Source organism: Myotis lucifugus, unplaced genomic scaffold (genome assembly GCF_000147115.1).
Source record: "Myotis lucifugus unplaced genomic scaffold, Myoluc2.0 scaffold_12, whole genome shotgun sequence".
Taxonomy (NCBI): Eukaryota; Metazoa; Chordata; class Mammalia; order Chiroptera; family Vespertilionidae; genus Myotis; species Myotis lucifugus.
In genome coordinates this window covers 4,052,533-4,065,691 of record NW_005871060.1, presented here as the reverse complement: position 1 = coordinate 4,065,691, position 13,159 = coordinate 4,052,533, and the positions used below count along the sequence as shown (strand labels likewise).

General features: G+C 41.1%; 1 protein-coding gene across 1 annotated transcript in view; it reads right to left on the bottom strand.

Moving 5' to 3' along the window:
- LOC106696324 (vesicle-associated membrane protein 7-like) overlaps positions 1–12,307 on the bottom strand; it is a 14,287-nt gene extending 1,980 nt beyond the window's left edge. The window contains exons 1-3 of the mRNA XM_023750304.1: positions 12,221–12,307; positions 6,036–6,106; positions 2,135–2,231 (exon numbers count right to left, since the gene is read on the bottom strand). Coding sequence (XP_023606072.1) covers positions 2,135–2,231; positions 6,036–6,106; positions 12,221–12,298 — 246 coding nt within the window. The 5' untranslated portion in view covers positions 12,299–12,307. The remainder of the gene's footprint in view (positions 1–2,134; positions 2,232–6,035; positions 6,107–12,220) is intronic.
- Between the last annotated feature and the right edge of the window lie 852 nt (positions 12,308–13,159).

The window sequence follows — 13,159 nt, the reverse complement described above, 5'->3', positions numbered from 1 at the left end:
ACAGGGAAATAGGGAGTCCATTATATTTTCTAAATACGCACTTATTTTCCCCTCCTGCTCCTATCTTCAAAATCCACTCAATGATTAAAAAACAATCCCAACTAAAAGTCATGATTCTACCTTTCAAAACTTATAGAGTTGTTACAGGACACTTCCAAGTTTCAAGAAGAAATTCTGATAATTGTTTGTACTAAAAGCTGTATTCCCCAGAGGTAGTGGTAAAAATAATATGGTTAGCAATTTTGTGTCATCTGGTTTTGGAAAGGTAGTAAAGTTGGGATGTTTTGTCATAATGGCAGAGAGAAAAAAATTAGAGTATAGTAAATTAAATGGCTAACAGTGTTTAGCATCAAGACTCTAACAATTGTCTAGGTGTAACTGTCACTGTAGAGTGACAATATTAGGTCTTATATCATTTGATTCTATTTTTGAGTATAGTTTGAGCTGTGTTAAAGCAAGTTGGTACACTATACAAATAAAATATATGCATGGTTTATATATATAATTATCTATACATTAAATAAATATGCTATTGAGAAAGTATTTTAAATATTAGTAAAACTTCATTTCTTTCTTATTTTTATTTTTTATTATTTTTTTTCTTTCTTATTTTTAAAAAAATATATTTTATTGATTTTTCACAGAGAAGAAGGAAGAGGGACAGAGAGCTAGAAACATCGATGAGAGAGAAACATCGATCAGCTGCCTCCTGCACACTCCCCACTGGGGATGTGCCCACAACCAAGGTACATGCCCCCGACCAGAATCGAACCTGGGACCCTTGAGTCCGCAGGCCGATGGTCCATCCACTGAGCAAAACCAGTTTGGGCTCTTTCTTATTTTTAAAGAACAAAATAAAGACAGATTTTTTAAATTTAAATTCTTTATTGTTGAAAATATTACGTATGTCTCCTTTTTTACCCCATTGACTTCTCCCTGGCTGCTCCCACCCCCCAGCACATGCTCTCACCCCCCTACTGTCTGTGTCCATTAGTTATACAAGTCCTTTGGTTGACCTCTTACCCACCCGCCTCTCACTCTACCCTCCCTTCCCTCTGAGGTTTGATGGTCTGTTCAATGCTTCTATGTCTCTGGATCTATTTTTGTTCATCAGTTTATGTTGTTCATTATATTCCACAAATGAGTGAGATCATGTGATACTCATCCTTCTCTGACTGCCTTATTTTGCTTTGCATAATGGTCTCCAGTTCCATCCATGCTGTTGCAAATGGTAAGAGTTCCTTCTTTTTTACCACAGCGTAGTATTCCATTGTGTAGATGTACCACAGTTTTTTAATCCATTCATCTGCTGATGGACACTTAGGCTGTTTCCAAATCTTAGCTAATGTAAATTGTGCTGCTATGAACATAGGGGTGCATATATCCTTTCTGATTGGTGTTTCTGATTTCTTGGGATTTAGTCCTAGAAGTGGGATTACTGGGTCAAATGGGAGTTCCATTTTTAATTTTTTGAGGAAACTTCATACTGTTTTCCACAGTGTCTGCACCAGTCTGCATTCCCACCAGCAGTGCGAGATGGTTCCTTTTTCTCTGCATCCTCTCCAGCATTTGTTGTTTGTTGATCTGTTGATGATAGCCATTCTGACAAGTGTGAGATGGTACCTCACTGTTGTTTTGATTTGCATCTCTCGGATGATTAGTGACTTTGAGCATGTTTTCATGTCTCTTGGCCTTCTGTTATGTCCTCTTTCGAGAAGTGTCTATTTTGGTCCTTTGTCCATTTTTTGATTGTATTGTTTATCTTCCTTTTGTTGTATGAGTTCCTACAAATTTTGGAGATTAAACCCTTATCAGAAGTCACATTGGCAAATGTGTTCTCCCATGCAGTGAGGACTTTCTTGTTATTTTGTTGATGGCTTCTTTTGTGACAGATCCTAATAGATCTGAGTAGATTGTCTTTGCAGATCTTCCTTCAGAGCCAGGGAAGTGTGGGAGCAGGAGACAAAGAGGGATGAGGGCAAGAAATCTCTGGAGGTCAGTAATGGCTCTGCTTTATAGACAGAGGAATGATCTGCTTTTGTTTAGTGACATTATTGCTCATAAACTATAAAATAGAGACCTCATAATTTCAGAAAATGTAAAGGTCCTTAAGGTAGTATAACAAATTACTTACATTTTTAAGAAATGCAGATGGTGTTACAATATCCAATGCATTGTCTGAGGCACATAGGTAGATGATTCCATCAATGAAGAGACTGTGATAGACAAAGCTGTGAAAAGAATACATTCATTTACATGATAATATTAAAGAAATTAAGTATCTATGTAGCACATTTAATTTCATCTTTAAGTTCTCATTAATAGTATAAGAACTATCTATATAACTTTTAGAATCAGGATAATTAGAATATCTTTCATATATTTAAAAATTAAATTATATTAAATAAAAGCTAAAAAATTTGAAGATGTCTATTTATTTATTTAATATATTTTCTATTGATTTCAGAAAGAGAGAAGGAGGGAGATAAAAAAATTGATGATGAGAATCATTGATTGGCTGCCTCCTGCATGTCCCCTACTGGGGATTAAGCCCAAAGGAATCAAACCATGACCTCCTGGTTCATAGGTCAATACCACTGAGCCACACCAGCTGGGCTGAATATGTATTTAAAATAAATCAGAGAGAGAGAAACATCGATATGAGAGAGAACATTGATTGGTTGCCTCCTGCCCTGACCAGGGTTGGGAATCGAACCTACAACTGAGGTATGTGCCCTTGACTGGAACTGAATCTGGGATCCTTCAGTGTGCGGAGGTGCTGCTCTATCCACTGAGCCAAACTGGCGAGGGCATGGTACAAATATTTTTTTTAATATATTTTATTGATTTTTTACAGAGAGGAAGGAAGAGGGATAGAGAGTTAGAAACATCGATGAGAGAGCTGCCTACTGGGGATGTGCCCGCAACCAAGGTACATGCCCTTGACTGGAATTGAACCTGGGACCCTTGAGTCCGCAGGCTGACGCTCTATCCATTGAACCAAACCGGCTAGGGCTACAAATATTTTTAATGATGATATTGACTGATACAAAAAATTCCCACTTGGAAAATGTTTTATTTTTAATACATTATGTATGATTTTATGTAAAGTTTAAAAGCAGGCAAAGTTAAACTAAAGTATTACGAATTAGGATAATGGCTGCCTTTGGAGCAGTGGAAGTGGTTAGGAAGAAGAATGAAGAGGGCTTCTGGGAAGCTGGAGATAGTCTGTTTCTTGACCTGGTGGTAACAGGAGTGTTTACTTCGTGATGATTCATCTAGCTATTCACTTAGGATTTGTGCTCTTTTTGTATGGATGTTTACAGCTTACCAAGAAAAGTTTTTAAAAATCTGTCACTTTTTTTTGGTTTCAGGACTTTTGTTATTGGCTCCATCACATTGATTACACCTTGAGCTTACACATTAATTTTCGTAGAATATTTTCATAGACATACTTTTCATATTGAGATATCTACTCTATGTGAAATTCAGTTTTTATAGTATAATATAAGGGATCTTACTTTTTCTTTGCCCAGATGGACTGTCATTTTACTAGTACTTGATTTTGCCTCTTGACCCAAAAAGTCCTAAAATATTTACTATCTCACCCTTGATAGGTAAGGGTTAGAATGTAAACACTCTATTTCTATTTTACTCTTGGTTGCTCTAGAAATTCAACATGTATATGTAATTTAATTAAGTATAAACTTAATAAAATAATCCAGCACAATATAAGAAACTATTAAAATTGTTTAAAATTGGAAAATATTTTTATTTCTAAGTTGGGAGGAGTCTTTGCTGAAAAAGTTGCTAATTCTACCATCTCTCTGAAAGTTGTATATGTGATTTGAAGTAAATTGATAATTGCTATGAAAAGATTATTTTAAATTTTGCTTAGTATGTTATTACTGAGTAATATTCAGAAACCATCTTTAAATGTTAAAAACAAACAAACTTGAATATCTGATGTCCAGGATATGCTGTTAACTGACTATGTATGAAGTACTACCATTATCTATCATGCTCATATGCTACCAAGGAAAGTACAAATATATATTGTGTCTCATATAAAAAAGAAAAGAAAAAATGATAAACTAAAAACTTACTCAAAATGATTACCTACATAGGGAGAGAGAGAGAGTCAGTGTAGACAGGAAAGGAATGAAAATTAGACTTCTTAAAGGAAACGTATTTTGTATATTTGACTTTGGAACCATATAATTTTGCATAATTATAAAATGTTATTAAGTCAAATTTTGAATATAATCTTTAAAAACAAAAAACAAAATGAAAAAAGTGAAGCCAAATTTATATTGAGTAACCCAAGCAAGACATGATGGTAGTGTGGTTCCTATGGTATTGGTGGAAGTTGTCAGATTCTGGATATATTTGGAAGGTAAAGTCAACAGAATTTGCTGATGGATTGGATTTGGATGTAAAAGAGACAAAAGTCAAGGATCATAAAGGTTTTAGGTCTGAGGAACTGGAAAGTGGAACACTGCAGGAGGAGGGCTGGTTTTAGACATAGGTTTGAGATGCTTATCAGACATCCAATAGAGATGTGGAATGGGCAGCTGGATACATACATTTGGAGTTCAGGGAAGAGGCCCTCAAAAGATTCAAATTAGAATGTATATTGTAATTTACATTTAAGCATATCTTTTTTTAATAAAACCATTCCTGCTAATAAGTGAAAATAAAACTAGAATATCACTAATTTGCAAACCCCAATAAATTAATGGCTCTAGGGTGTAGACAATGAATATCAATGGCTGCTAGCATGTCAAAAGGAAGTATAAGCAGACAGTATGTACTATCCGATGAAAAAACATTTATAGTCTTCCCAAAAAACATTTATACTCTTGATCCAGCTGGTTAGAGCATGGTAAACTGCATTTTGAGTATGCAATCAGCAAACTCAGACTGTGGGAAACTCTATAGGTTCTTCAATAAATTGTAAGGATAGGACCGGAATAGAGGAAGAATATGTAGATTAAAGAAATTTAAATAACATCAAATTAAAAAATAGGCAGTATTGGGCTCTAATATCTGAGGTGTATATTTAGGTGCTGAAACAATGAAGAAACAGGATAAGTGGCTGCTATACTAGGTAAAAGTTGGAATGATGGAGGAGAAGAAGGAAACTGTGCACAAACAGGACATGTGGTGGGGAGTTTTGGGGGTAGTTGGCAGTGTTCTATTTTTTTGGCATAGGTGGCAGTTGCAGTTGGTAGGGGAGTTCCCTTATAAAACTTCATAAAACTATACATTTGCTTGATGTGGTTTTTGTTTTCTTTTTTTTTTTAAAATATATTTTATTGATTTTTCACAGAGAGGAAGGGAGAGGGATAGAGAGTTAGAAACATCGATGAGAGAGAAACATCGATCAGCTGCCTCCTGCACACCTCCTACTGGGGATGTGCCCGCAACCCAGGTACATGCCCTTGACCGGAATCGAACCTGGGACCCTTGAGTCCGCAGGCCGACGCTCTATCCACTGAGCCAAACCGGTTTCGGCAAGGTTTTTGTTTTCTTAAAAAAATCTTTTGACCCCCTTCACCCATTTCTCCCACTACCCGTCAACCCCTACATCTGGCAAACACTAACCTGTTCTCTGTATCTACCAACTTGTTCTTTGTTTTTGTTTTTAGAGTGGTCTTATTGAAGATATTTTAAAGTGGAAGTTTCCTTTTTTATTAATAAAATATTTGGGGTATACCAAAAACAGTATGGAGAATAAGGACAAGAACACTTGTAGACCCACCAATCTATTTAAAATGTTACAGATACAATTAATGTCCCCTGTATACTCTCCCTCAATTTAATTCTTCTCCCATCACTTTGCAAAGGTAAGCACTTTCATGAATTTGGTGCTTATCATTCCCATTCATAATTTTATGCTTTTACATATAGAAGGTCTTTTTGAAGGCTCAATCAAGAGTATGTACAACTAATATATTTTTTCCTCATGCCATTATCATTGGAATTATTAGCTGATAATTGTTAAAAAGTAGTTTCATTAGAATATACCTTACCTTCCCATTTGAATTGTGGTCTTTGGTTCAGCTCTAAGAAGCACTAGTCTAAGCACCGTTGCTGCTGTTTCCTAAAAATAAGTTGTCAGCATTTACTTTGCAGAAGATTGCAGTGTTTTTCATTATTCTTCTCCTAAATTTACTTATTTTCTGATTAGTTTATTAAAGGACAACTGTTTACTAGGAGAACTAATGGGTGGTTATTCATAATTCATGGTAAGAGGCAAGTTATAAATATTAATATGAATATCCAGACTCATATGAATCTGAAGGAAATTTTTAAAATTACAGTGGGGCCTTGACTTACGAGTGTCCCGACTAACGAGTTTTTTGAGATACGAGCCGTCTCTCAGCTGATTTTTTGCTTTGAGTTGCGAGCTAAAATTCGGGTTATGAGCCAGCTTCAGATACCCCACCGCTAGTTGGTGCAGCGAACATCACAGTGAACACCACAACATCAGCCCAGCATCACGTATCATTGTAATGGTGAAAATTGATTTGACATATGAGTAATTTGAGTTACGAGCTCCATCACGGAACAAATTAAACTCGTAAGTCAAGGCTCCACTGTACTTAATATACATATCCTGTGTATATACATATAACTGTGCAAATATGGTTTGTACTAGATAATCAGTCTTATTTTTACAGTCACATCATCTACACTAATAAAAGAGAAACATGCAAATTAACTATCACTCTGTCACTCCACTACACCCACCAGCCAATCAGAGCAACTATGCAAATTAACCCAACAAAGATGGCGGTTAATTTGCATACACAGGCACAGAGCGAAGACTGAAGACAACTGAAGATGGTGGCGGCCACAGAGCTGGAGCGAGCAGGAGGCTTGGGTTGCTCCCGGCGATGGAGGAAGCCAAGCTTCCCACCGGCCCTGTACTCTGCTCAAGGAGGGGCTGGGGGACTGGGCTCTGCTCAAGGAGGGGCTGGGGGCCTGGATCGTCGGGGGCAACCCAGGCTTCCAGTCCGCTGGAGGAGCTGGAAAAAAAAAAAGGAGGGGCTGGGAGCAGCTGGAGCAGAGAAGCCAAGCCTTGCTGCTGTGGGCGGACCAAAGGCCTGGGTCCCGGGTGCCGGAGGAAAACCGGTGCCGGCAGCCAGGGGAAGGATGGCCTATTGTGTGAATCTTCGTGCAACGGGCCATTAGTACATATATATATGGCTTCAAGGCTGGGAAGCACTATCTAATCAAATATCTTTTCAGTGACTAAAACTATAAATGAAATGTTAATGGATTAAAAGTATTCAGCTCTTGTTCTCTGAATACCCTGTCTTTTGGTTAAGAAAAAAATTTTTATTCACTTATCTCTTTCTATCAAACAAATAATTGCTGAGATCTCTTATAGCTGTCTCTTTTTTAAAAAATATTTTTTTAATTGGTTTCAGAGAAGAAGGGCGAGAGAGAGAGAGATAGGAACATCAGTGATGAGAGAGAATCATTGATCTGCTGCCTCCTGCATGCCTCACTCTGGGGGTTGAGCCCGAAACCCAGGCATATGCCCTGATCGGAATCGAACCATGACCTCCTGGTTCATAGGTCGATGCTCAAACACAGCTACACTGGTTTCTTATAGGGCTCATTCTTTGGTTAAAATTTGTAGGATGTTACAATTATCCAGAATTCCTTAAGTCTCATTATTTTTCTTTAGAAGTGTAAAAGGAACCAAACCTGAAAGTTATTTACTCTTAATTAGCTTTTCTACTTTCACAAAATGACACTTGAAATAAAAACTTTTTGGGAAATAAAAACTTAAAGCTTATTATTATTTTTAATTTTTAAAAATTAATCTTCACCAAGGATATATTTTACTGATTTTAGAGAAAGAGAGAAATATTAAAACATTGATGTTTGAGATGAGAGAAATATCCATCAGTTGCCTCCCATACATATCTCCACCAGGGATTGAACCCACAACCTAGGTATGTGCCCTGACTGGGAATCGAATAGCAACCTTTTGATTCACGGTACAAGACGACGATTTAACCAACTGAGCCACACCGGCCAGGCTAAAGCTTATTATTAATGGGAGAGAGTAAAGCTTGAAATTTGTGGGATTGCCTGAAAAATCCAAGCAGTATTCTCTAAGAAAAGATTTCCAAAGAAACAAGAAAAATTAAGGGAGTACATAGACTTTCAGTTACTCTGTTATCATCACTGGAATATATTCCCCTAGCTTTCCGCATGTGTCTCATTTAGAGTAAATAATCAATGAAATAATAGAAAAATTTGAAACAAAGCAAATGGCAACATGAGGCAGTAAAAGAGTGATGACTGAGCTCTAGATATGTTTTTGTTATAAAAGTACTGCACGACTTAAGAAAGAGACTTGTCTGGGTTGTTTCTTTGTGTGAAGAATGAAGTGGGCAAGATCCTGTCCAACTCTAGGACCCTAAATAGCAATTGATTTGATCTCATGATTAAGCTTTAGCAGGTACTAATACTTTTCTAATGATTATAAAATAGTTGTGACATTAATATTTAGCATTGAGAAAAGACATGGTAGAACTATTCTTTAAAGCACGTTGTCATTCCTTTCCTTCTCCCCGGTCAGCTTTTTGTACAGCAATCATTCTAAACCTTTAATCCTTTCTTCCAATTGCTCCACTTCTTCCAAATTTCTTACCTTCCTGCATGTTTCATAAAGATAAGTCATTGGGCTTATGAACCCCTTCAACTTTCTGTCTCTCTCCCCTCTTAATTAGGCTTCAAGGAGGAATTGAGAAAAGTCTCAAAGCACATAAGAGGTTATACTGCTAAAAAGTGCAGACAAGTGGGTTCCAGGGAGAGGGAAGAGGAGATAAAGTGAGACCCTGGTGAGAGTGGAGAACAGATGAAGGTCAGAATAGCTGCAGCCCAAAAATATGTGGGGGAAGAGGAGATAATCATGGAAAAGTCCTACCAGGGAGGGCCTTGAATGACAGGCTAAGTGGTATGGGCTTTATTCTATATGTAATCAGGTGCCACCAAATGATTTTAAGCAGGGAGTGACATGATCATGTTTGCTTTTAGCAACAACCACTTGAGCAGCAGTGTGGAGGCTGACTTTGAGAGGGACAAGGCTGAAGTCTGAGAGATCAGTTAGGAGGCACTTTAAAAAATATTAATTTATTTATGAGAGAGCGGGAGAGAGGGAGAGAGGGAGAGAGAGAGATATTCTACCTATTTATGTATTCATTGGTTGATTCTTGTATATACCCTGATCGGATCAAACCCTCAACCTTGGTGTACTGGGATGATGCTCTAACCACCTGAGCTATAGGGCTAGGGCCAGGAGGCACTTTCAATAACCCTCGGTGACAAGAATTGAGGGCCTAGATGACAACATGGTTCAGAAACAAGGAAATGGATTCAAGACATATTTAGGGGACAGAACTAATTGAACTTGGTGACAAAGAACAAATGTGAAGGTGAAGAAGGAGGAAAAATTGAAGGTGACTCCCAGTTTCCAGCTTGAATGGCTCAGTAGAGCTGCTCAACAAGATTAGAAATACATGAGGAGGAATCAGGAAAGAATTAATTTAGTTCTTCTATTAGGCACTCTAACTGTGGAGAGAGATTACTTTGGAAGTGGGTCTGAGAGTGATCAAAGTAAAGGTGTTCTGTGTGTGAATGAATGTGTCAAGTTAAAAGAGGACTGGAGTTAGAACCCTGAGGAACATAGAGAGAGGGCATTCCTCGAATCCAAGGCTCACATCTCCACTGCCACACTGGATTCCACTCCTTTGTGCTCCTTTAGTCTTGCTCCACCAACAGCCCCTTCCTCTCTTATAGCTCCAGACTCTTCCCATTAGCCTACATACATGTGAAAGTTTTCTCTGTACTAAAAAATGAGGCCCCCTCCTGGACCATGCTTTTCTAGCTTTCACTGTATCTCATTCCCTTTCTAAATTCTTGAAAGAACAATCTAACTTCACTCTCTTTACTTCCTCATCTCCCATTCACCTGGCTTAAAGCAATCTGGCGTCTGCCTCTACCTCTACCACTTCTACCAAACTGCTAACTGTATGGTCAGCAATCATCTCCTAACTATAGAATTTAATGAACACCTTTTAGATCTTGTTCAACTTCTTTGGGGCATGAAAGTTTCTTGTAACTTCCTTTTCTTGGCTTTCAGGACACCACTGCTCTCACCCACTTCTACTATCTTCAACTGTTAGCCCTGACCCTCTGAGTGCTACATTGAACATTTTATCACTTAAAGCTTTTGGGGTTAGGTGAAGGAATAAATACACAAATCGATTGGCCATTTCCAATAGGCAACAAAATTCAACCTGTCCCAAATTGTACTCTCCTGCCCTGCGTTCCCTCTGACTCTCTCCTCCACAATCCTCCTCCTCCATCTGTAGTTTCTATATTGTTTACTGACACGTGAGGGGGAAAAAAAAGACAAATCATCACACTGTACACCTTAAACTCACAGTTATATGGCAATTCTATTTCAATAGAGCTGGGGGGAAAAAAAGAAAAAAAATTAAGAAGCATCCTAGGCATGACTCTGTCACTAACTCCTGAGGATTAGTTTTACAAAGTGTTTCTTAGGATCTGCCACCTCCTTTCTGTCTGTACTGTCATTGCCTTAGCTCTGGCCCTTAGATCTTCTACATAAACTGTAATAGTACCATCCTTACTGGTTCTCTCCCCTCCAACCCACCTTTGGATTGTAACCAAACCAAATGCACCAGAAGATATGTCAGATCATGCTATTCCTTTATATATTTAACTAGAGACTCGATGCATGAAATTCGTGCAAGAGTAGGCCTTCCTTCGCCCAGCTGCTGGCATCGGCTTCCCTCTGGCATCTGGAACCCAGGCTTCCCTCGCAGCCCCGGCTTTGTCCCGAAGGTTGTCTGGAAGGACGTCCAGTCTAATTAGCATATTACGCTTTTATTATTATAGACTAGAGGCCTGGTGCACAAAAATTGGTGCACTTGGGGGGGGGGGGTCCCTCAGCCCGGTCTGTGCCCTCTCGCAGTCTGGGACCCCCTCGGGAAATGACCACCTGCTGGCTTAGGCCCGCTCCCGGGGGTATTGGGCCTAAGCTGGTAATCAGACATCCCTCTGGCAGCCTGGGAGCCCTCAGGGGATGTCCACTTGCCAGCAGGGAGCAGGCCTAGCTGCAGTCGGACATCCTTAGTGCTGCTGAGGAGGTGGGAGAGGCTCCCATCACCACCACTGTACTGGCAGCCATCAGCCTGGCTTGTGGCTGAGCAGAGCTCCCCCTGTGGGAGTGCACTGACCACCAGGGGGCAGCTCCTGCATTGAGCGTCTGCCCCCTGGTGGTCAGTGTGTGTCATAGTGACCAGTCATTCCCAGTCTTTCTGCTGTTAGGGTCAGTTTGCATATTATCATTTTATTATATAGGATTATGTCCCAGTTTCTCTAGGACAAAAAAAAAAAAAAAAGAAGATAGGCCCCTTCAATAATTTTTCTCTGCTCACCTTTCTGATCGAATCTTTATGTCCTACATACTAGGGCCCTGGGCTCTATCTGGCCCCACTGAGGTTCTTGAGGTGGGCCGTTTCCTCTGCACGGAGTCCCTATTTCGCTTTCCTGTGCCGCTAAGAGAACTCTTGCAAGGCTTCTAAGCCAAGCACCCTACCATCACCTCCTCAGTGGTCGCAAGCAGCCACCCGTCCAGAGTGTCACAGGAGCAGGCTGGACCTGCCCCCACTGGAATACTTCTCACACTGCAGGACTCCTGTAGGCCGCCCTGGGACATAAAGGGACCTGCGCTCATCAAGCGGCAACTTCAGGTGCTGTCTTCTCTTCATTGCTGCGCCCCTCACCCCGTTAACCGGGGATTACACAGCTAATACATGTCCAATAAGTGCGTGTGGATCTGCGGTCATTTGTCCTCAGGGGAGAGAAAACCCGGAAGGGTTCTCCGACATTGGACAGGGCTTCGGCTATCACCGCCAAAGGGGTCGCGTGCAGCACCACCCCTAACCCCTAGGCGGCGCCCGAGCGGCTCCGCTGTTCTGCAGCTCGAGAGGCTCCGGCCCGGGACTCCCCGCCGCGCAGGCCGCCGCGCACGGGGGCGGGGCCTCTCGTCCCCACTCGCCGCCCATTCGGGCCTCCCGGCAGCGCCGCCTCCCGAGGGGCGGGCCCGGCAGGCATCACCTTTCAAAACCAGAACGCGCCAAGGCGGAGGCGACGATAGGAGTACCTGGTAGGAGCCGCCGGTCCAGGCCAGATCCGCCAGGATCACCCGGCCATTAGCAATGCAGCTGTAGGTGATCGTCATTGTGGGCGGGCCAGTGAAGGGCAGGTTCCCGCCAGACCCAACCGCCCGCGGTAGCCTCGGGGCGGAGACTGGGGCGGGGCTCTGGAGGGGGCGGTGTACGCGCAGGCGCGAGGAGCGGTTGATTGGCAGTGAGGGAGGCGGGGCCATTTCTTGCCCGGGCTGAGTCTGTGATGAGCTGCGGGGCGGGAGCGGGGGCCGAGGTTTCTGGAAAAACTGGCTTTGGGTGAGTGAAGCCCTTCTTTGTGGCCATCCTTAAAACCACTGTAGAGCCAGTTTACTTCACAGTGCCCACCCACAGAGAATTCATTCACAATCTAACACATGTAAAAGATAGACCTTGTTTTAAAATAAAATTCATTAACAAGCATTGGCTGAACTCGCACGATGTGCTAAGTGCCTTAGGTTAGCAAGTATGCATAGCTGTAGGCCTCACTGAGGAGGTCGTATTCTAGAAGTGGTTACAGAGGTACATGCAGATAAGTGCCAATCTCAAGTGATAAATATATGATGGAAAGATAAACTAAGTTGCAGAAGCTGAGGTGGAGGCAGTTACTCCTTGGGAGAGGGAGCAAAGCTTTCAAAGTCCCTCTGGGACTTAGAGGATGGGTTGGAATTCTCTAAGTGGGGAGGAAAGCTAGGGCAGGCTGAGCAGAGGGAACAGCTCTTAAAGCTCTGAAGGAAGGCAAGGCTGGGGAATGGCTGTGAGTGAGTGGCAGAGGAAAGGCGTATGATGGGTGGATGGGCAGGAGATGAGAGTGGTAGTAGTGGTGGAATGACTTTTGTTATCCTCGACCTTGAATTCCTGGGCAAGAATTTTTTCATTAGTATGGCATTGCAGAAGAGTGGAAAGAAATCAGATAA